Raw genomic sequence first — 24,725 nt, forward strand, 5'->3', positions numbered from 1 at the left:
ACTAAATAAGTGTGACCGTTAGATTTTGGTCTTAGTCCTTGGGTAGGAAATTGTTTATAATATATTTTTCTCTTATACTTTGCAGATAATTCCTCATCTCTGCAAATTTCTCACCCTCCAAGATATCAAACAGTGCCGAATGGTCTCCCATCCCTGGAATTACGCGGCCACGCCGGTTCTAAAATCTCGCTCAATGATTAAGATTCGACTTAGTCCTGAAAACCTTAAAGAGTGTGATGAGCCAGCAAATTATGAACAAGCCGGGAGTTGGGCTAGTATTTTAGACGCAATGGAATTTCGTCCTGTCAATATTAATCTCCTCATTTCTGGTCAATTAGAATCGAAAATGGATCCCAAAATTTTTACCCAATTGAAAAATTTGTTAATTAATATCCAGTTAATTAGTATCCAGTACGCGACCAGAAACCAAACCGCGTGGGAGGAGGAGATCATTCAAAAAATAATGCAGACTTCGTCCACCACTTTGGAAGAATTGAGATGTCAAAGTAGCGTCCGTAGTGCTTTTCCTTGCATGAGTGACATCATTTTCCCAAAATTGAAGAAGCTCGTCTTGAATTATAGCTTCCATTCGGTGGAACATATCCTGTCAAGAATTGGTCAAGCTATGGCAGATGCGTTCCCAATTATAGAACATCTTGGGATTGGAAGCAGTCATTTATACATTATTTCTATGCGGAGTAAAATCCTAGAAACGTTTCCATCGTAAGTTCAGTGGTGGTAGTGAGAAGATAATTTATGTAAACAGTCAGAACGGAGGTCTCCCAACGTATGCTCACTGTTTTGAACGAAAATAATGTTAATCGATTACAAATTTTGTTGGTATGAAATTTGCTAAGGGCACTATCTCCAAATGCGCAGGTTTGGCGGAGATATTCGCATCCAAAGAAGCGGAAACAGGGCCCAAAAGCGACCAGTTTTGCACATTTCGAATTCGCATTACCAATTTACGCGTTTTCTTATCTTATGAAAATATCCCCGCCAAACTTGCCCATTGGCAGATATTGCCATTTGCAAATTTCATACCAATTAAATTTGTGATCGATTAACATTATTTTCGTTGGGAGACTTCCATTGTCAGAATAAGATGGCAACAAATTAATTATTTTCAGAACACTTAATTCCTTGGAAGTAATTGGATTAATTGACGCACAAGACATGAACGATCTATTGAAAATTTCCGTCCCTTTGAAGACATTAAGGCTTAGCTTGATATACTATGATGACACGGAATGCTCGTTAGACGAACGGCCCATATTTCTCTACAATTTATTAAACAAGCATTCACCTTCTTTGGAAAAGCTATCGATTAGTTTGAGTGAATATGATGCGGATGAATTCGAATGGAAGTTTCCTGTATTTCCGGTACTCAAAAGTTTGACAATCTTTAACTGCAGGATGTCGGATAAACTTAAATTCGAGTGTGGCATCGGGTCAGGACATTCTAGTCGGATTAATTACAAGGAATGCTTCCCGGCCTTGGAGAGATTGCAGGTTTTCAGTAATTCAAATGATGAGGCTGCATTTATTACGGGAGAATGTAGCCGATGTCCGATTGCATAGGTAGTGCGAGAAGGAAATCTTTTAAAGGATCCCTGTACAAGGGATGACATATTAATTTAAACTGATGTGTATGTATACTTGATTATTATTGGAAGTGTTTCATAATGCGAAGAAATGGATAAATACTAAGGAGGAAAGCTTCACTAGTTGCCACCAACAGATTTCGATGTCCTTTGGATATGTGGTAGTACCCGATGAGAGAACAAAACATCTTGAACGGTTTGATGCCATGGCCCCATTTGCGCCCGCCACACCCACTCAAAGGTCCGCCAAACGCTAGACTAGCCGCATTAAAACCTTCGCCAAAAATCCAATTTTGCTCGCATTTTCAAAAAAATTACATATTCTTGATCCCAGATAGTTGCTTTATCATGTTCAATAACAATCTCAACTTTTTTGAAATTTTGCAAGTCCTGACCTCACGAAATTTTCGAAAATAGTGAAAATTTCAAAAAAGTTGAGATTGCTATTGGACATGATAAAGCAACTATCTGGGATCAAGAATATGTAACTTTTTTGAAAATCCGAGAAAAATTGGATTTTTGGTGAAGATTTTAGTGCGGCTAGTCTGGCATTTTGCGCACCTTTGAGTGGGTGTGGCGGGCGCAAATGAGGCCATGGCATCAAACCGTTCAATATGTTTTGTTCTTTCATCGGGTACTACCACATATCCAAAAGACATCGAAATCTGTTGGTGGCAACTAGTGAAGCTCTCCTCCTAAATTAAAAAATTCATGGTTGACGTATAATTTTTAATTATTATTTGTACTTTTAAATCAGAGTTACATAAATGGTACAGTTTACAATGAAGCCATTTCACGGCGGCTTTATTAAGTAGCGCAAGCTACTTTATGCGATCGGTTAGTTAGTCTGTCTGTCCGTCTGTCTGTCTGTCAACACTATAACTCGAGAATGGTTTGTCGCAGCGACTTGAAATTCTTAACACATGCTCTTCACGGGTAGGGGGTGACACCCTATTAAGGGGGTGTGGCCACTTTGTCGACATCATGTCGAAAAACGTCGCCATGGCCTAATTTCTGCATTTTTTGGGCGATTGGCATGAAATTTGGGCAAAACATGTTTTTTGGTGTTGTCGTCATGTCGCAGTATAGAGCATGTGGTCAACTAATTAATTAATCAATCATGAATCAATTAATTAATCAATCAGTCAATCAATTAATTAATTAATCAATCATTAATCAATTAATTAATCAATCAGTCAATCAATCAATTAATTAATTAGTTAATTAATTAAATTAATTTGAGCTTTATAGCGCAAATTAATTTTCAGCATTATTGCGCTACTTATGTATCGTGCTTTGCCGCACTTTATTAGCATGGTAAACACGTGAAAGTTGATTAAGCTTGCATACATTTATACAATTTTAAACAAATTTCTAAAGGAACTTAGGTTACACATTTGTGGAAACTTTACTCTGATCGAAGGCGTGTTTTTATTTTTTAAATTTTTGTAAACTGATTTCACAACATTTTTTGGTTACCAACACCAGAATGAATTTTCTATACAGAGGATTAATTGCTAACTTTCCTTCTATTTACAATTTCTACTTTAAATTTTGAGGATTTGTAGACAACACAGTCTATATTGTTGGTTGAAGTGGTCTGACACAAGCTAGATTCGAGATTGTGTGGAAATTAAGAAAAATTGCAAGTTGTAAGTTTGTTTTCAATAATACTGTAAGTAATGTATATTTAGATTTTGGATTTTTTAGTTTTATATGTAATGAAATCCAACCTGTCTAAGATACTCGATGAAATAAATAAATAAGTTTAAAAATTGTACATTTACTTCCTCTATAATATCTATAATAATATACTTCCTCTATAATAGAGTTAGAGTTATAATTTAATTTAGAGTTATAATTTCACCAGGGTATGCTACCAGAGGTTTTAGGATATTGGGGGTTTGTGGTTTTTGATGGGGTAGTAAATATGACCAATACCCACGGGTAGTCGGGGTTTTCAAATTTAATAAAGTGCAAAATACCTAACAACCGGACATTATTTACAATTCTAAAAGCTAATTAGTAATTAGCTATCAAAATTGAATTAATACGCTGGTTTGTTGTGAAATTACTGCAAAATCATATTGTTTTCACAACTTAGAAATCCTAAGTACATGGAATACTGGCTCAGTTTGCCCCCAAAACCCCAACTACCCCGACCACCCGCAAAACCCAGGTAAAACCACTGCCAGTGGTCCACTGGGTATGGGTTTTCAATAGCAAAACCCCGGGGTTTTCCTTACCCTGAATTTAACACCACCAGGAGACAATCATATGCATCACGGAAACAATTTCTCACCCATATTATCACCATGTTTTGGCAAATTATCTCATGGACAGAGGCACAAATTACATTCCTGCTGAATGCATTCTATAACCGGAGGTAATAAAGTGTATCCTAAAAGTTGACAATAATATTTGTCACCGGTCTGGAGACAAAACACATTTGTCAACAGGCGGAGGTATATTATTACCATACGGTTGAATTCCATGGTACCTACATACACTCTCAGATGATTTTAGTGACAATTTTGCTGAGAGTGAAATGAAATTTCGAATAATGTTTGAAATAATAATTTAATAATTTACCTAATTTAAAATGGTACCATGAGTGGTCACCGGTGAGCATCGTAGATACAAAGTTGAGTAAACCAGGTTTTGTTCTTTTACAGGAAAAGGTCAGGAGAAACGTGTGGGACACCCTTTACGTATATATGAAGGAAATAAACTTGGCCTCTACACTCCTTAAAGTTCAAACTCATCCAACATTTTTCCACCCATGTTTTGATCAACTTACGCAAAAAGTATACATCCATAAATATAAATCAAAAATATCAATCCATAAATATTAATTTTCCAAAGTATGGATTTCACAGTGACGAACTAAATGTGAAAAGGCGAGGAATTTCTTTCCGCAGAAATAGCACTCGTTTCTCTTTAGACCTTGGTGCACCTGTTCATCGTGTCTTTTAAGGGAAGACTTTGCCAAAGCTGTGTATCCGCATTTCTCACAAGAATAAGTCGTCGACCCCTGTTTAGTGAAGTGGTTAGCCCGCATGTGATAATTGAGTCCAGGGTAGGACAAAAAAGGCTTATGGCACAAGTTGCACATGAAAACTTTCCGTGCATCCACCGTTTGATGGACTGCCTGAAAAAGAGAATGCCAATTAAGCAAGTAACCCTTTAAGGAGTACGAATAATTACAAGAAAATGCATTAATTCGGCTACATTAGAAGAATGCTGTGGTCAGGGAGCGGGAGGAGGAATTCAGTAAAGCGTAAAAAAGCTCTCCACACTCAAACTTCAATTTATAATTTTATGCTCATAAATATTTTAAGATATTACAAATTAATTAAATAAATCAAATGTAGTGGAATACCTATTAATATCTCACACAGTTCAAATTAGAAACTCATGATCAATTGGGAGAAGCATGAATCAATTTGTACTTGCTCTTAAATATGAACAGGGCCTGATGAAGAATTCCGAAACCCGTCGTTGGGTGTTCAAATAAAATTGACCTTAACAGAAATCAGTTCCGAAGTGTATTTTTTCATTTACAAATTAAAAGAAAACCTCGATAAAGCTGAAAAATCCATAATTTAACATTTGGTGATATTAGGAAATATCTCATTTTTTGGGGAAGATACTGTTCAAATTTAACATTTGGTTGGCATAGGCGAAATCCACCAAAACCATGACAGAATTTACGCCGCGGAGAGAAAATGGTGAAAATCAGTGACCTTTTAAAAACGACAATTGTCCTCCTCCCGCGACACGACCACAATTTTTCGGGGCGACTTGTGTCGTCCTCCCGAAGTAAACAATTTCCACTAAAAAGACAATTGACCTCCATCCGAATGGTTAAGGTTAAGGTTATTCACAATTAATTCGTTAGGAAGGATGACATGTGTACAACAAAATTTCAACTCGATTTAACCAAATTTCATGTAAAAAAATTGCAAATACAGAGTGTCCAAAATGTTTCTTCGGATTCATTTTTAAGTGCACGCCAGCCACAAAACTTAGCTGTTATTCTCGAACCAGTGAATATTTTACTTGAAAATGCTGCCATGAGTGGTCAATCGTGAGCATCGTACAGGTCAGATTCAAACTTTGGTTTTAACCAGCTTTTGTTCTTTTGCAGCACAAAGTCGGTAGAAACAATTGGGCCACCCTGTATTCTAGAGATTGGAGAGATTTTTTTTCAAAATCAAAGTTTCTTTACCTGATGCAATTTGAGGCGGGAAAGGCGGACAAAGGTCTTCCCACATGTCTCACACTTGTAGCTCTTTTCTTTCGTATGGGTAGCAATGTGGTTCTCGAGGTGATTTTTATTCTTAAATTGGACGCCACAAAGGGTGCACCTCCATCGGGCAGGATTCTCGGCATGTTCCACTCTGAAGTGAAGTCGGAGTTTTCTTGTTCAGAAAGGATTTCCCACAGGCTAAAAACGGGCAAGGGTGTCTTGGTCGGATCGCGTGGGTGTGAATATTTTTGAAATGCTTGACAGCTTCACGCCGTAAAGTGAAGGATTTGAGACATCCTGGAAATGTGCAGGGGTGTCGGGAGCCTTCCCTCGCGGTGTGAATTTTATACGTGTGGTTTTGTAAATATTTTGCATTAACAAATTGTCCCTGGCATATTTTACATATTTCACGTCCTTCGCTCGAGCCATGAATTCTACTCGTGTGGTCCCGTAAAGATCTGGCACTGAAAAATTGTTGCGAGCAAATTGAACAGGCTGGTTTTGCTCTATTGCTGTGCATGGTTCGCATATGACGGCTGAGTACGTGAGGATTTTTTAGTGTTTTCGTGCAAATCTGGGGTAAAAAAGTAAATTTGTCCTGTTTAATAATAAGCCTATTTATGACTTATAGGGCTGTCTAATTAATTAGAGGATGAAATTAATTAAGGATTCAAATAGGTACGTAAGCTTGTTTTAATAAATAGTTAAGCTTAGTACTCAGCGCTCGTTTTCTAAACGTGAAAAAAGTTAACCCGCGGTGGATTTAGATAATAGATACTTGGGGCAACCATGGACATATAACTTATAACTTCAAATTATGACGTATGACTTAATTTATAAGTTATGAGTCATAGAAACGCCATCTGTCGACGTATATTTATAATTATAAGTTAAGTTATAAGTCATAATTTTAAGTTATAAGTTATATGTCCATGGTTGCCCCATGTATCTAATGTAATTTAAGTGATATTTTACTTATAACTGAGAATATACGGCAATTCATTACAAATTGAGGTGAATTGATGTATATCTTTAGTTACGGGGTAATTTAATAAATATGTGAAAAACTTGCGTCTAGTCGTCAAAACGTCGAGCTGAGTACTAGGCTTTAATCAGAAATTCGATAAAAACCAACAATCAATTTTTGAAATTTTTATACAAATTTTTGTGAGTTATGTAGGTAGAGGTTCAATTACTAATTTCGATTTAATATCACAAAATGTTTTTTGAACTTATCAACCCCTGATTAATTAGTACTTAGAAAGCCCTGTATTTAGACACAGCATAATTCACTTACGTCGCAATAAATTTGAGCGTTTTTGTCATGCGTAAAAGAGGTGGGTTTTAAGATCTCGTCTTGTTTTAAAGGCTTTTGAGCAGTGAGGACACTGCATATTTGTATCTTGATTGAGATCCATTGCTGATTTTAAACTCTTTGAAAATGACAATTAAGTATTTATTATTATCTTGAGAATTGTATTCAAAGCGAATTTTGAAAATGATTATTTTATGTATTCCTTATATAATTCGTTGCTGACAGGTTTTTTCGAAATAATTTTGCCACACAGGAACTTATCGAAACTATGGCATATTTTAATTGCTACATTTCCGATTTAATTAAATAGGTCACGTAATTAAATATTAGTAATGTTCAGTTGTAAATATCCGAAAAAATATATCTACACGTAAATAAAAAATGAGGTTGAAGGGATCTCACCTAAGACTGAGAATAAGACTGATTTAGTGAATAATATACCAACTGGGTTTACATGTTCTAAAAAAACCAGCAGAAGGGAAAAATTCCATACCCAAAACTTTGGTATGCTTGAATAAATTGGAATTGAAGTAAGGGGCATCAACATTGTTATACTGCTTTGAGGTATTAAGCAAGATAAATGCTGAAAGGCAAGGGTACGAAAAGATTAAAAACGTAGAAACCCTAGTAATCCGAAAGGGGCTGATTGCAAAAGCTCAAGAGGTGTGGAAATCTAAAATCTACTTTGGAAACATTTGCCAAGATTATGTTCTTAACAAAACAAAGAGGTTAACGGTGGTATTCTGAATAAAAATTTTGAGGTTGAGTGGGAGTGGCCACTCACATTTTGTATTCTTTTAACATGTAAAGTGTGAGTGGCCACTCCCACTCAAGCTCAAAATTTTCATTCAGAATGCCACCGTAAGTGCATGATTGAAGGCTTCAATTTTAAGCAAATGGAAGAAAATATATAAATTTAAATATATTTAAAGGTATATCCCAGGAAAAAATTGGTTTTGGTTGTTATGACTTACAATGCGATGACGCCAGCGGTCTCGCTCCGATTTAGACGAAACTACGATTATCATGTAGCCTTGCATAAATAATTAGACACATGTTTCGGGATTTTTCATAATACTCAGTGTTGCGGCGAGGCATAAGTTTAGTAATGGTTAATTTATGCGTAAAAGTCCCTGTAGTTTTTATAAGATTATTTATTTAAGAATTAAGCATAAGAATGTCACGGCGAGGCATGAGTTTATTAATGAATAATTTTCGTATAAATTTCATGCAATTTTAGAGGATAATTTGGTTAAGTATTTAGTATAAGTATGAATGTAAGTGTGCAATTGCCCCATGAAGAGGTGGCCGTTGCCATGGTGATGACTGAGTGGGAAAGGAGGTATGAAAAGAGCGTCCTTTGTCAGTGAGTGAGTGAATGAGAGAGTGAACGTTGAGTTAAGTTAGTGTCTTGTAGTAAGTCGAGCGAGTAAGAAGCTCCATTTTTTGTAGTAGAAAAGTATTCGAATAAATACTAAAATTTAATTGACGAGAAGTATCCAATTAAAATTTTTTTAGGTATTTAATTACGTTTACTCTACATTAAGCAAACTCAAGCACTCCACCAGCATAAAACCAGCATTTAACCAGTTTTTAGACCAGTTCAAGTCCAGTTTAAGTCCAAGTCCAGTATAAAGTCCAATAACTCTACGCATAAGCTAAGTAAAGTCCAATTGGCACGATTTAAGTAGTTTTGGCAAGATGTTAGGCCAGTTTTAAGTTTCAAGTCCAAGTTAAGTCAACGTATAAGTCCAAGTCAAGTCTACGCATAAGTTTCATTACGGCACGAGGTCAGATCACCAGATATTAGTTATCACGAGGATAAATCTGAAGTTGATAAGCCCCGGACGTAACATTGGTATCGCGAACCGGATTGACAGTGCTAAGAAAGTTCAGTCCGGAAGAAGAAGTGTCGAGTGATAAGTTCGTTTTCTCCAGTTCGGCCGCACCATAGCAGTTCACGGGAACCAGGGAGGACTCGAACCAGTTAAGCTCAAGTCTGGATAAGAAAGTGAAAAGGTGAAGTTCACTACTCCAGTTCGGCCGAACCATAGCAGTTAACGGGAACCAGGGAGGACGTGCACCAGTCATCAGCAGCTAAGAAAGTTCAGTCTGGATAAGAAAGTGTCAAGTGAAGTTCGTTACTCCAGTTCGGCCGCACCATAGCAGTTCACGGGAACCAGGGAGGACACGAATCAGCTAAGATAAGAAAAGTTCAAGTTTAAGTTCACTACTCCAGTTCGGCCGAACCATAGCAGTTACCGGGAACCAGGGAGGACGTGAACCAGTTATCATCAGCGTGGAATAAAGTTTTGCCACTTTGTGGGCCCCACCCTGAGCATTCGGGGAAAGATTGGGTGACATTATTCCATTATTCTAATCTGAGGGAAAACCAGAAAAGAGGAGGTCATCCCAGAGTCCGAGCAATAATTATTCGAATAATTAAGAAATAATTATTGTCTCTTTGGGGGCCAGATCCTGAGCATTCAGGAGCCCTTGAGGTCGAATTTTTTCCAATAAGAATTTAAGTAGTTATTATCTAATTGATCTCGTTTTGTTGGCCCCTTCCTTAGAAAATCCCCTTACAATGTCAGCCCCCAATTCCCCCTCATCGCTCCGACGTGAGGACCGAGATCGCCGTCCATCTGACCTCTACACCCCTACGAATGGAGGAGCAGGTCAGCGACCGGCAAGTAAACCAGAAGACGATGAAGAGAAGTACAAAACTCCGCTCCGTCAAGAATTAAGTCAAGCTAAGAAAAAAGAATCCCTTTCATCCAGGCTAAAGAAGGCAGATGCAGATGTGGAACAACAAGAAAAGATATTATGGTCGATCCAGAAAGTACTGAGCTACGGAATTCTCGGGAGGCTAAATGGCCGACCGCGCCATTAGCAATAACATGTAGAGTTTGAAAATTCACCGTACGGTCAGTTCTGGATCGATTTTCAAAATTCCGCCCGTTTTGAAAACATTGAACCCTTGCGCGAAATATATAATTTCAGATTTTTGAAATTCGGCCCCACCCACCCGTAATTCAGGTCACAAAGTAAAAAAACAGGTAACATTTCTAGATTGAATTTGAAATTTTTTTGACTGTTTTCGCAGGCCGTCGACGTAAATTCTTGGCGACAATGTCTGAAATAGTCAGGGCGTCGTATTGGCGGCTAGGTGGTCACACCCCCTGCTGTTGAGTCATTGTGGGGGCGGTCGAAACTTAAGTCACAAGAATTAAAGAGACAAAAAATTCCCTCCCAACATGGTTTCTGACGTCGCCGCCGCGAATAATCGTACGCACGTCCCCGTCCTTAGTGCTGAGACATTGTGGGTGGTCCCATGGCGACGAGGGGTGTGGCAATCAGCGCTTCTTCCAAGACCATACCCAAGCACGTCATGCGACATATCATTTTTCTCAGCTTGCTAAGGGGATTGCAATGACATAATTAGAAATTTAAAAACCACGCCCCCTGTGGGTGTGGTCATCGACCCCCGCCGAATCTTGCCAAACCATGGCATGCGACATATCATTTTTCTCAGCTCGGCAAGGTGATTGTAGTGACATAATTAGAAATTTAAAAACCACACCCCGCGTGGGTGTGGTCATCGATTCCTGTAGGATCTTGCCAACACATGGCATGCAGTATATCACTTTTCTCAGCTCCACTGGGCGAATGCGAAGGCATAATTCGAATGTTTAAAACCACACTCCCTGTGGGTGTGGTCATTTTCGACTTTTAGAATTAAATTAAACCGTGTCATGCGACATATCATTTTGCTCAGCTGGATCATAGGATCTCATCGGAAATATAGAAATTCACAAACCACACCCCTAGTGGGTGTGGTTAGCAGCGACATTGCTAGGTTATTGAAACCATGTCCTGTGACATATCGTTTTTCTCAGCTGATTACGTCGATCACGACGACACAATTGAATTTCAAAAAAACGGACGCCATACTGGTGGCCAGTATAAATGTTCCGTAACTACGCCAGTGGACATACCGTTTTTCTCATTTCTCAGAGATGGGCAATCCAATGAAGCAGTGGCCCCTTGAGGAGCCACAACGGCAGTTTTGACCTCAGTGCCCTTTATATGTTGCCGAAAGGCATACAAATGGCCCATAAATATAATTGTAATAGTTCCGTTCTGACCGAGCTCACGTACAGACGTGCCTCAACGCACTCTCCGCACAGCACCACACAAAACAAACTAATACACAGCACCCACACACACAAATACCCAACACTCACACGAGAAAAGTGAGACAGTGTAAAAGTGACACATTTGCACAGAGAACACAATGCCACCAGTGAACCCATCCCCCCGTAAACGTGACGGAGGCAGGAAGAAAAGCCGCACCGACATGGAAATGGAACAAGAAGAGAGCGACAGCCCACTCCCCCTCACCCGACAAGACCTGCGGGACATTATGGAAGAGTTCTATGCGGACAAATTGCAAACAATCATTGACCTCGCCACCAAGCCGCTCTATGACAAGATCCTGGTGTTGGAACAAGCCCTTGAAAAACTGACCGCGGCCACCGCGGCTGCAAGTCTTGGCCCCTCCCCCACACCGCGGCCCCAACACGGGAACCCCAAGAATGTTGTTATCTTCGGACTGGGCGAAGACGCCAAAGAACCGCCTGCTCTCCTCTACAACAAAATCACGGATCTGACCAAGGAAATGGGGCTCAAGGACTTTGACTTTGATGACGCCCGACGAATGGGGAAACCATCCGCGGGGAAAACTCGGCCGGTTCTGCTGCAACTTATTCGCACGCGTGATAAGTGGGCCATTTTTGGCGCAAAACGTCAGCTATGGACAGGACCGGACGGGAAACCCGACCACAGCAAGAAATATGCAAAGATTTTCATTAACGAGGACATGTCACAAGAGGAAAGGAAAGCAAGCGCTGACCTGCGAGTAAAACTGAAGGACTTGAGGAAGACTGACCCGGATGTGAAGGGGATCGTCAAGGGAGGTACCCTCACCACGATGAAAGCAGGAGTGGTCCTACATAAATACAAGTGGACCTCCGTTGGTATTCAGGAGATACAATGAGACAGGCGGCCCATGAAATCTACACCTAAGTTAAGCATCCCTCTCTCTCTAACCATAGGTTACTTCAACATAGAAAATTTGCACAATCTTTCCCATCTCCCCCCCGACGAATCTGCCCCCCTCGCGGACTTTGCTGCACTCGGTCTGGTCGAGACCTGGCACACCTTTTCCCCCCCACCTCTACCCCCCAACCTCGCCAACTTTACCATGATAGAATCGCAAGCCATAAAACCGACAGGAAGAGGAAGACCAAGTGGCGGCCTTGTCCTTCTACTCAATAACTCACTCGTTAAACTCTCATCCATCCTCTACCAAAGTAATAATAGGTTAGGTTAGGTTAGGTTAACCTAACCTAAAGTAATAATACCATTGCGGCGGAATGCATCGGATTGCACTCTTCTGTTCAATATATCGTCATCCTCTGCTATTTCCCACCCACCACCCAGGGCCATGAAAACATGCAACACGACATCAGTGTAATCGAACACATAACTGAACTAGAGGTGAGCTGGATATCCATTTTTTTGGATTATCCATGGCCCGATCCAATCCAACTGGATTTGGATGGATTGGATCCACATTTTTTTAGGCCAAATGGATTTGGATGGAGTGGATCTGAATTTTTTTTGGGCCAATTGGTTTTGGACGGATCGGATCTGGGTGGGTTTGGATTTGGATGGGTTGGATAAAATTTCGTCACTACGCCACATCATGGATTCTTGAAAAATATATCCCGAATATATTTATCAAGAATCCGATGCCGCTGATAACACTAAATGGGTCATTCTTTTATTAGCATGGCACACACAAATAAATTGTGACCCCCAATCACATTTATCCCTACCCTATGGTTTGATTTTTTTAAATGAGAGGCTTGCCTGCCATAAGCTTTGTATGTATAAAAGCTCGTTTTAAAATTTAAAGTTTGAATTTCAAACCATGTATGCGAACTGGATATCCATTTTTTGGATTATCCATGGCCCGATCCAATCCAACTGGATTTGGATGGATTGGATCTCAAAAGTTTTGGGCCAAATGGATTTGGATGGATTGGATCCAAAATTTTTTGGGCCAAATGGATTTGGATGGATTGGATCCAAAATTTTTTGGGCCAATCGGATTTGGATGGATTGGATCTCAAAAAAAGTCGATCCAGCTCACCTCTAAACTGAACAAGCACCAAATGCGGCATACATAGTTGGTGGTGATTTCAATGCCAGAGTTGGGAATCTTGGGGACATTGAGAACGACATGCAGTTTTATTGCCCTGCCCAGCGGAATGCCAAAGACAAAACAATAAACAAAAGAGGAGAAGAACTAATGGACTTTATGACTCAGCACGAACTTACCCTTGCGAACGGGCGATTTCACGGAGACGAGGATGGCAAGTTTACATTCCGCTCCCCGCAGGGACAGAGCACCATCGACCTTATTTTTATCAGCCCAGCAATAACTCCCCTAATCTCGTCCATGCGTGTTCACACACTCTCAACCTCCTACCATAACCTGGTTACAATTGCTTGGCAGGACACGTCACAAGTAAATGCACCAACCCAACCACCATCACTTAAATTCCACTGGCAGCCAGACAAACTGGAACCATATCAAAACTCCATCGCTCAGATTACAGCCGAGCCGGACTCCCACCACCCTTCCTACGAATCAGTCATTGACACCCTCACTATTGCTGCTAAGACAAACGGGATGGCTTATTTACAAGATGGCAATAAAAAACGTACCCACCACCCCTGGTTCGACCTGCAATGCAAGGACTCTGCAGTTAATATTAAAAACTGTCGTAAGCAAGCCAGAAGCCACCATTGGGATTCTACCCACGCTGACATCTTCTACAAGGCAAAACATGCCCATAAAAAATTATGCAGAGAAAAGCAAAGAGACTACTTTGCCCAGCTACGTGTGAACCTCTCACAAGCGTCAACTTCCCAGGACTTCTGGAAATCCGTTAAGCCTTTCCGTTCTAAACCATTTGTCCCGAACGCAATAAACCAGAAAGATTGGGAGAGATTCTACCACCAGATGCAGGCGGCTCGAGAGTCCGATGAGACCGAATTCATTGGCGTTCTCCACCCTGACCTTGATGCCCCGTTCACACGCATCGATATATACCAAGCAATACATAAAACCAGCAACAACAAGGCTCCGGGTCTGGACGCGATCCCCAACGAGTTCCTTAAATCCCTCCCCATCCAGGGAATTGACCTACTAGTGGACTGCTATAATAACATATTAGAATCCGAGTCTCCTCCGGAAGAGTGGAGTCGTTCTATTACCGTCATGATTCATAAGAAAGGCGACAAACTGAACCCAAATAACTATCGCCCCATTGCTCTCCTCTCATCTCTCCTCAAACTTTTCATCCAAGTTCTACAGCATCGTCTCACAGAGTGGGCTGAGAAATGCGGGATACTCCCTGAAGCACAAGGCGGATTCCGGCAACAGAGAGGATGCGACGACCAAATTCATGTTCTGAACACCGCCGTGAATCTCGGCACAAACAACAACGGAAAAGTCTACGCCTGTTTTTTCGACTTTGCCCGCGCATTCCCCTCCGTCCCCCACCAGAAATTATGGAGCAAGCTGAATGACATAGGAGTCTCCCCTAAGTTTATCCGCCTCCTCCGTAAAATCTACGAAAAATCAGCCACGCAAGTAAGGATGACCGAGGGGCTCACCGACCCTATTGAAATCACTGAGGGCCTTGCACAGGGCTGCGTACTTAGCCCTTTGCTGTTCTCCCTCTACACCTCAGACATCGAGCAGGTACTCAAGGACTTTAAAGCACAAGGCATCCAGATCTCCCCCCAGCTCGCCCTACACATTCTGCTATATGCCGACGACATGATCCTTATGAGCCCCTCGCCCGAAGGCCTCCAGATGAAAATTCGACGCCTAACCCGATACTTCGACCAACTCTCACTCAAGGTCCACATGGACAAAACGAAAATAATCGTATTCAGACGGGCAGGGAAACTCAAAAAGGGTCTTAACTTCACATACAAGGGTGAAAAGATCGAGATCGTCAAGCAATACACTTACCTCGGGGTCCCTCTCTCGTCGTCCGGTCTATTCCCTCTGGCTGCCGAACATTTCCGAAAGAAAGGATTGACGGCTCTTGGAAGCACCTGGAAAATTTTCACCCGTGCAAGACTTGAACCCCTCGACAAAAAGTATACCCTCTTCCAGGCCCTGGTCTCATCCACTGCCATGTATGGTGCCCATATCTGGAGCCTACGCTATCTGAACGAAATAGAAAAAATCCAATATCAGTTCCATAGACGTTTGTTGGGCCTCCCCCATGGTACACCGAGCTATGCACTTCGACTCGAACTCAACCGCCCCAGTACCAGATAGGCTGTTCTCTTGCAGTCACTGCGCTACTTGTGGAAACTACTGAGTCACCCACCCACCCGCTACACAAGCCAATGCCTTCAAGCTCTACAAGTAAGGGCCTCTTATGGACCCAACTCTGACCTGTACAATTGGCTGCAGCAAATGGTCTCCTTAATCAAGCAATATGCACCACATTACTCTGCGCAGGAAATGACTCCATCCACCCTCTCCCACATAATCCCAGGAATCTTAGATGCAAGCAAACTACAGCAACGGACAGATGACGTCAAACGAGTAACCCTATCTGAAAGATTTAAGTACTACACACAACTGACCCCGGAATACCAGAAAGCAGCAACATATACTGGCCTTCCTATTCCACTCAGAGCTATGAGAATCATTGCCCAATGTCGTCTCGGGCAAGGCACATTCTACACTCCGCTTGGAATACTTCGCATTAAATACAAGGAAATATGCAACATATGCAAAATGAGGAACACTCTTTCTGGCACATTTTATGTAGCTGTCCTCTGCACATCGAAAGTAGGAATGCATTTTTCCAAAACAAACCCATACCACTGTGCACTGACCTCGGCTCCATCCTCAATCCCACTTCAAAGACGGAATGCCTGAAATTTGCAAGATTTGTCAACAGCTGTCTTATGCAAATTCAAGAACTTCCCTACCATACTCCATAAGTATTACAACGCGCAATCTGAAACCTCCACTCCAAAGCTGTAATCTGACCAAGCCACTACTCGCCACCTTCACCCTGCTCGTCCACACACACTGACCCACTAATCCCACTCCGTCAAGTTCACTCCCGTTATCCCCCGTTATCTGACACCATGAAACTCTACACTCTCTCGGCTTCTCTGGGGCTTCTCCTCATCGTCGGATTTGCCCACCAGACCACCAGCTTCTCGTACGGCCAGCTAGCCAACGTGATCAAGGGGGGACTTGGAGTCAGCGACTTCGTATCCCACGTCCGCAACACCATCGGCAAGGCAGGAGAATTTACGAACAAAAACGGATTCGAATACAACAATGTGTACAACTCCATACTTCAGTATTCCATACTCAATGCATACCTGGAGCGAGAAAATCACAAACTTCTCACACAACAATCTGAACACCAGGCCCAGGCTCACGATAGTATGGAAAAATTCAACATTACACAAACCATTTTCCTCCTCGCACTCCTCCTGACCGCCATAATCTCCGCCACGATTGGGATCATGCAAATTCGCCGCCTCCCTCGTCCCCAGCGCCGCCGCCAAGACCCCAGCAACTACTGACGCCAGGCCCCCCTGCCGTCGCCACCACCACTCCCACCACGCAACCTTATCTTGACCATACATGATAACCGAAGAAAAAGGCCAGCCCCAGCATCCCCCTCCCCCTCATCATCATCATCCTTCTCCTCCTGAAGTCCAACCCCGCTAACCACGCCCCCGTCCCACCGCAACTGGCAATCAAGCACCCCCCTCATCATCATCCTTCTCTTCCTGACGTCCAACCTCACCAACTCCGCCCCCGCCCCATCACAAACACTAACACAATTGGCAATCAAACACACCTTAATTACTCTTTACACCTCAGTAGTCCAACACACGTGCAATATTATTTTACTGTAATTTCTGCTAATTTCACTACAAATATTACTTAGGAACTCATTATTATCAACAATTTAATTCAAACTAATAACTGTACCTTCATGGGCCCGAAGTGGCCTCTATAAGGATTGAATAAATCTTATCTTATCTTATAAATATAATTGGAGACAGAGGCTCTCTATGGCGAAATTTCGTGTTCAAAACAAAGCGCCACGCCCCCGCAAACAGCCACACCCCGAAAACCACCCAGCCCCACATTAATTTACGTTGTTCTAGAAATAATTTTTGACTAAAATCGTTTTTGTTTCGAGGTCAAAATTTTAATTTTGGACTCAAAATTTTTGAATTGTGGAATTTTGAGTCAAAATTTTGTCGAAATCAAAATTTTGGAATTTTTAGTACAAATTTTGTAGTTTATATATCCGAATTTTATAACTTTGTAGCTCAAATTTTGTAATTGAGAGTCCAAAATTTTGTGATTTGAAAGTTCAAATTTTTATAATGTAGAAGCCAAAATTTTTAATATATTTAGAACTTCAACTCTTGAAATTTGTCAAAATTTACCTTCGGTCTACGTAGAGCTGAAAATCGGATCCAGAAAATCCAGTCCAATCCAGTCCAATCCAATCCAATGGATTTGGATCTATTGGACCAAAAGTCCATTGGATTGGATTGGATTTTTATTTTGGGGAGTTTGTTGGATTGGATTTTTTTCAATTGGATTGGATTGGATTGGATTTTTATTTGGACGGGTGTGTTGGATTGGGTTGGACTTGTTTCTATTGGATTGTATTTTCATTGGTAGTATTCCATTGGATTGGTCCAATGGAATGAGTTACCCGCAAATGGGCTGATCAGCCAGCTTAGCGCAATCTCTTATACATTAAGCGCAATATAAATTCCCAACTTATTCAAAATATAAAATAACCTAGTATTCGTTTCATGGATTGTTTAATTCGTCATTGTGGATCCACAAATGTTATTATTGCTTGTTATTATTATCAACTTTGGTAACAACATGTTTAATTGTTTCAAATTAATTTAAATGTCAAAATTAATTGTTTTAAATAATTTGGTGTAGTTTAAAATTGAAAAATTATACTTAATATATCAATAAGGATTTTGAGATATCTATTGAATTAGCCTTTTCTATTGGATTGGATTTTTTCCAATTGGATTGGATTTTTTTCTATTGGATTGGATTGGATTTTTAATTCTAAAACTCGAATGGATTGGATTGGATTTTTTTTTCAAAATTCAGTTGGATTGGGTTGGATTTTTATCTATTGGATTGGGCTGGATTGGATTGGATTTTCATTTCGAGCGATCCTTTTCAGCTCTAAATCTTCTCCACGTTTGCCGCTTTTGTTACACTATGATATCGACATCACCTCCAAGAACGTACAATGTAGCATATCTTTTATCAGAATGGATTACCTCTGCAATTCAAAGAACTCGAAAAATGCTGGAGTGGCGGAAACCACAAGCCAACGAGGATAGCTTCCTCTTAAAGGGAGTCATCTTTGCCATTCAAAAATCGTATCTTGGACTAAATTCTACCAATCGGCAAGCCGGTGGAGTTGAACGAGGCACAACATTTAATTCCTATAACGGGTTACACTTCGAAGTCGGATATCGTAGCGATGCTGACTACTCCTATTTTCTGTTTTTTCTATTTTCTGTTATGTTTTTCTATTTTCTGTTATTTTTTTCTATTTTCTGTTATTCTTGTCCTTTATTTTTGTTTTGTTTATAAACCTCGGCCAAATATTAAAAAAATGTTAATTTTTAAGCAAATCAGCAACACTTATCAGGCATACTTTCTTGGATGTCATGCTCAATTCGTTTATTTCTTGGGCCCCAATTAATCCCAATATCATGCCTAATTGAACGCCAAAGTAAAATTTATTCGACACCTATTCGGAAAGGAAATGGAGGCCACGAAGCCCGGGAAAATATCACAAAAATCTTTAATTTTTAAGAAAATCAACAAATATTATCACTGATAATTTGTCTGTCATTATTTCGGTTAAAAATAGACTTTAAGTCTCTTTTCTGTTATTTGTGTCTATTTTCTGTTATTTGTGTCTATTTTCTGTTATTTTTTTTCTAGTTTCTGTTATTAAGTAGCGCAAGCTACTTTATGCGATCGGTTAGTTAGTCTGTCCGTCTGTCTGTCCGTCAACACTATAACTCGAGAACGCATCAAGATAATTGAAATCGGTTTGCGGCATCATACGCATGACCCCAGGGGGAGGATCCCGTAAACTTTTGGACCACACCCCCTCGGCGCCAGGGGGTGCGGTCGCAGTGTGATCGGGGTAAAATGAGATTTATAGCGCAAATTAATCTGTGGATGAAATCCTGTGGATGAATAAAATAATCTGTGGATGAATAAAACCAAATAGATTTTTAGACCAATGAAAAATATGCTCGGTCACGAACCTGTTTTACTAGTAGAAAACCCCGTCATTTCAGGGTAACTGATCTTGCGCTGACCTTAAAAGGTCCTACTGTGACAACCGTTTGTTCGAAAAACGTTTCTTGGTGTGGATCTTTAATCGTACTTCTAAATAACTTTTTGTTTCAGGCGAGAAAAATGGAGAGAAACATGGCTCGTTTTTGCGGTGACATTACACTTGATTGAGGATTTGTCCCCCCGATGGGTGATTTGCCTAGAGATAAAGAATCTTAAGCATAAATATACAAAATAATCCGATGTTTTAAATTCAGAATAAAGTACGTGTGTTTTTTATTATTGTCTGATTTTCAGCTTTAAATGTAAATTTTACTTATTTTCACGATTCCTAAAAACTAAAAAACTCAAACAATGCGACAAGTGTTGAAATCTTATTTGCCAATATTTAATCCATATTTTGGTGCATAACATTGTTTGCAACGTTGGTATCTACAAGTTATCCTTCAAGTCAATGCCAGCATCCAAATCGTTTGCGAGCCAGTTGTTTCTGTGATTTTCTTTATTGCGCATTGCCATATTTTTTCTGTTTACAATTTTAAAATACTTGTAACAAAAAGGGAAAGTAAACCAAAGCCGCCCCCACTATAGGAAATCCCGCAAGGCTGTTTGACTTGCCATGGGCGGCAAGAGTTGTTGCGATTGTGGGAGTGGTTTGATCCGTTGGGGGTGTGGTCCCTTCTTGCCATTCTTTAAGCACAAAATCCGCCACCATTTCCCCAATCATGAAACAAGGCGCGTGGATATTGGCATTCGTGATTGTCGGAAATACCGAAGCGTCCGCAATCCTTAGGCCAAGTACCCCATGGACCTTGAGGTTCGTATCCACCACGGAGTTTTGCACATCCCCTGCCTTTCCCATTCTCGCCGTGCATGATGGATGGTGGCCAGTCCCTGTAGAATAAATTATGTAAATATATCACACCACCCCGTATGAAAATGGCATGAGCAAAATTTTATCGTAATCCCTGGAGGAATCGGTTCTGCAGAATTAAGCGTCACACCACGGCATAAAAGTTTATGCAGAATTATACACCAATTTTGGAAAAATGTGCATGCAAAATATTGCCAATTTTATCCAAGCCATTATCAAGCGGAGCCTCTCCCAATCTTGCACTTACTCGCATAGTGTCTCAAGTAGCACCGGAAATACTCATCCGACCGATCCTCAAACATGGCACATTGCCCCATCTTCCCGCCCCACAGCCTCGTTCCGAACCTGGCAAAGCTGGCACTCTCTTCCAGCAGAGTTACCGCAAGTTTGAACATGTCCACCATATCGGTCAAATCTTCGTCTACGTCGAAGTAGTTGACGTCAATCTCCGGGGGGTTAACCGGGTTGGAGGAAGCCAGACGGATGACCCCTTCACTCTTCGGGAGGCCATGATTGATGACCAGAGTGACCGAGTAAGGAATGAGGGCGGCAGGCTCGTCCAAATCGTAGTCTGGCCAGTTGGGTCGGAAACTGGGGAGGAGTTGGTAGAGGGCATTCGGCCACGTGGGGTCACCCTTGGTCGAGAAGATAGCCGCCCCTGAAAATAATGGGGATGAAAGGGGACCGTCCCATTTTGGGCGTATTCCTGCTCAACGTCTGGGCCAGATACGAGGGGCGGAGTGTAACTTGTGTTTAGGATGAATGGGCCAAACAGTACGCCGGGGTGATCTTGAAGACCCCTTCCGACAGCGGGAATATCAATTCGAGGGGTAATCTAGGATTAGGAGATTTAAGAAATTAGGTTTAATGTCGTGCAACGTGTGAATCACCGTACCCCAACTTCTCTCAAATGTGTCGCGTCCCCTATACCAGATAGCATTAAGAGCTGCGGAGTTTGATACGCACCCGCGCTAAGGATGACTTCCTTCCTGGCCTTAATCGTCACCTCAGACCAATGCCGGATAAATGTGACGCCCTCAACCCTTTTATCCTCCCCGTCGGCAAAGTTTACCTAAATATTTAGGTAAACCGAGGTTAATTTATGGTAAATAGTTGGCCAGCCGAAATAAAGTACCGTTCATACCTTGGTGACATAAGCGTTGCACAAAATTTTCAAATTTGTACGATCCCGCGCCGGTGCGAGGTACCCTTCATACGCCGAACTTCGCCGCCCTTGCTGATCAATGTTGACCTGACTGGGAAAGAAAGACGCTACCTGGTCCGCATTTTGATCCTGGTTGATTGGAAACCCGAATTCTGCTCCGGCCGCTAACCACTCGTCGTTTAAAGGGCGGAAGTTTTGCTCGGTGATTTGCAATGGGCCGGTGCCACCGCGGTAATCTGAGTCTAATAAAATAAAATTCGAACTGTTGCGAAAGTTTTAAAAAGTGGCATGCGTACACAATAAAATATATTAAACCTGTAGATTTTGATAGAAATATACTAACTTGTATAATAGGAACCGTAATACGTCTCAATTTTCTTGAGATACGGAAGTACGTTTGTAAAATTCCAGCGGTCATCTTGGACAAGTTCTGCCCACTTGTCATAATCCCTAGAGTTTCCGCGGATGTAGTACATCCCATTGTGGCTGGATGATCCCCCGAGCATTTTCCCTCGGTAGAGTTTTATCCGCTACGGGTTTGAGAAGAGATGTAGATTAAACACATAACTGGCTCAACATGGTCGTGTCATAAATACCTACATTATTTGGAAAACCGAATCCTGCCTTACTTTGGGGCGTTGACAAGAAATTCCAATCCCATTGTGACTGATCACAGGTTTCTTCGGCTCTGCGAGGAATTTCTGTTGACCAGTGGGGTGGACCTCCCGCCTCGAGTAAAAGAACTGCGGGGAAAGATGGACATGAATTTTTAGATTGTCTTAAATTATGCTTTCAAGAGCTACCACTCAACCAAGTCAAGTGCCAATCACAGATCTCGACACCCTATGGTTATGTCGTAGTACACCAGAAGTGTCAACCCGAAGGTGTCTTCGAAATTTTGATTTTTTTCAGACAAACGTCTGGTGAGGAAATTTCAGAAATTGGAAAAAATAAATGTAATATGGCAAGGGATCTTTCTCGGAGTGAAATAAAGCGGGATACATAAGTAGCGCAATAATGCTGAGAATGCTGAGAATGCTGAGTATTAATTTGCGCTACAAAGCTCAAATTAATTAAATTAATTAATTAAAGTAATTAATTAATTGATTGATTAATTGACTGACTGATTGATGAATTAATTGATTAATGATTGATTAATTAATTAATTGACCACATGCTCTATACTGCGACATGTCGACAACACAGAAAAACATGTTTTGCCTAAAATTCAAGCATATTGACCGCAAAATGCCGAAATTAGGGCATGCCGACAAAATTTGTCGTCGAAACCTTAATCGCCATATTGCGACATGTCGACAACACTGAAAAACATGTTTTGCCCAAATTTCATGCAAATCCCCCAAAAAATGCAGAAATTTGGCCATGGCGACGTTTTTCGACATGATGTCGACAAAGTGGCCACACCCCCTTAATAGGGTGTCACCCCCTACCCCTGTAGAACATGTGTTAAAAATTTCAGGTCGCTGCGACAAACCGTTCTAGAGTTTTAGTGTTGACGGACGGACAGACGGACGGACATGCTAACTAACCGATCGCATAAAGTAGCGCAAGCTACTTAGTAACGGAATTATGAAATTATGATAACTTGATTTTTTGGTGAATGTTTGAATAGGGGTGGTTTTAGTGTTTTTATACCATGGGGAGTCAAACCACTTTGGGGTTTAGTAGAGTCGTTGGATACAAAAATCTGTCCAGGGGGCATCAAGATCTGCCGTTGACAAATGACGTGGGACATATTTATTCCTTCTTGGATTAAGGATTAAGTTATGTATTCTCCTTGAAATCTACCAGAATAATTTCCGCTTTCTGAAAGTCGATTAGCTACCACAGCGCCGGTTGCACCTGCTCCAACTTTAATAACAGACAATTTATTAATTTCGCCCAAAAATATAAACATTTCCTAAAGACATTTATCTACTTACCCACAATAAAGTCAAAGTCTTCGTCCTCCGGTGGATTGTTTTCCATGCAATTTTCGTACTCAAACTCCGCAGCGAGAGTATTTTGGTCAAAAAAGAGAAGTAGGAGAAAAACAGGTAATAATTTTAAGAATTGCATCTTACTACAGTAACTTATTTTAGGAACTTGAGGATATTCCAGCAGAGTTGTAAGCAATAACTAAATGTTTTTCTCTGTAGGCCTTGTGTTGTACATAAATGACTGCGTGGTGTTAAGTAACGTGAAATTTATGCAACAAGTTGGAATTTGTCATTGGAATTATAATCCCTTTAATGGATTGGATTAGATAAATACATGACATCTGGAGATTATCAAACCTTTTTATTGGACTGGAGGTTTTATCAAACCTTTTAAGCTGGCCATCTGAAATTCTTTTATGGCATTGACGCATGTTCAAATTTTGCTTATCACAGACGTGGGTCATTAAACCACTTGGTGTCAATAAAAATATGTAATGCATATACCGATGGCAATACGAGATTACGAACCCATTGCATTTGACACGTTATTTGTGTTCGAGCTGGAATTTGCAGTTTATATTGTAGCAGGTATATCAAGTCAAGTCAAGTCAAGTAATCCTTTATTAACATGTCAACAAATATCAGTTAATATAAACTGGTTTCCAATTCATGACACAATAGCTATAATTTATGAAGCAGCTATTCTAAGTATATGTTTTAGAGCAAATTCATGAAAGAGGTTTAAAAAAAACTCGGAAAGTCAAAATTATGATGTTTAGTAAAGTCAATTAAGTATTTCTAATTAAGCGGTAATAGGTTTTTAAGTTAATTATTAAAGTTAATAATTTTAGAGTACAAAATGTATGAATTAATTTTGGTTATGTATATTTATCATTGTCTTTAAAGGGAAAAAAATTAATTTTCCAAAAATTAGAAAAATAAAATCACACGATTTTTAACCTACTAGTTGATTAGCGTACAAGATGATATTATTTTTTGATTTGGTGGGATTTAATTACATTTTGTGCATTTAAATGTCAATAAGAGTATTTTCAAGGGGCATCCTTATCCAA

The 24,725-nt window shown here is 40.6% G+C and overlaps 2 protein-coding genes across 12 annotated transcripts in view; one reads left to right on the forward strand and one right to left on the reverse strand.

The window, feature by feature from the left end:
- LOC110850506 overlaps positions 1 to 19,909 on the forward strand; it is a 31,063-nt gene extending 11,154 nt beyond the window's left edge. For 9 of the 11 annotated variants that reach the window (XR_004834845.1, XR_004834846.1, XR_004834844.1 and 6 more), the window contains 2 exons: positions 86 to 723; positions 1,131 to 1,704. Coding sequence is in view for 6 of the 11 variants with exons in the window: in XM_035851740.1 (XP_035707633.1) it covers positions 86 to 723; positions 1,131 to 1,581 (1,089 nt within the window). In the remaining 5 variants the exon portion in view is untranslated. Of the gene's footprint in view, positions 1 to 85; positions 724 to 1,130; positions 1,705 to 4,279; positions 4,454 to 19,787 lie in introns of those variants that run through there. The other 2 variants (XR_004834847.1, XR_004834848.1) reach the window with 2 other exon arrangements.
- Positions 19,910 to 19,982: 73 nt separating this feature from the next.
- On the reverse strand, positions 19,983 to 24,381 carry LOC110850508 (oxygen-dependent choline dehydrogenase). Its single transcript, XM_035851743.1, is given in 9 exon segments — positions 19,983 to 20,567; positions 20,795 to 20,977; positions 20,980 to 21,382; positions 21,443 to 21,619; positions 21,692 to 21,954; positions 22,056 to 22,242; positions 22,313 to 22,455; positions 23,522 to 23,584; positions 23,656 to 24,381. Coding segments are annotated over 9 exon segments (1,911 nt in total). The 5' UTR covers positions 23,792 to 24,381; the 3' UTR covers positions 19,983 to 20,211.
- Between the last annotated feature and the right edge of the window lie 344 nt (positions 24,382 to 24,725).

Source organism: Folsomia candida, unplaced genomic scaffold (genome assembly GCF_002217175.1).
Source record: "Folsomia candida strain VU population unplaced genomic scaffold, ASM221717v1 Fcan01_Sc005, whole genome shotgun sequence".
In the NCBI taxonomy this organism is placed as follows: Eukaryota; Metazoa; Arthropoda; class Collembola; order Entomobryomorpha; family Isotomidae; genus Folsomia; species Folsomia candida.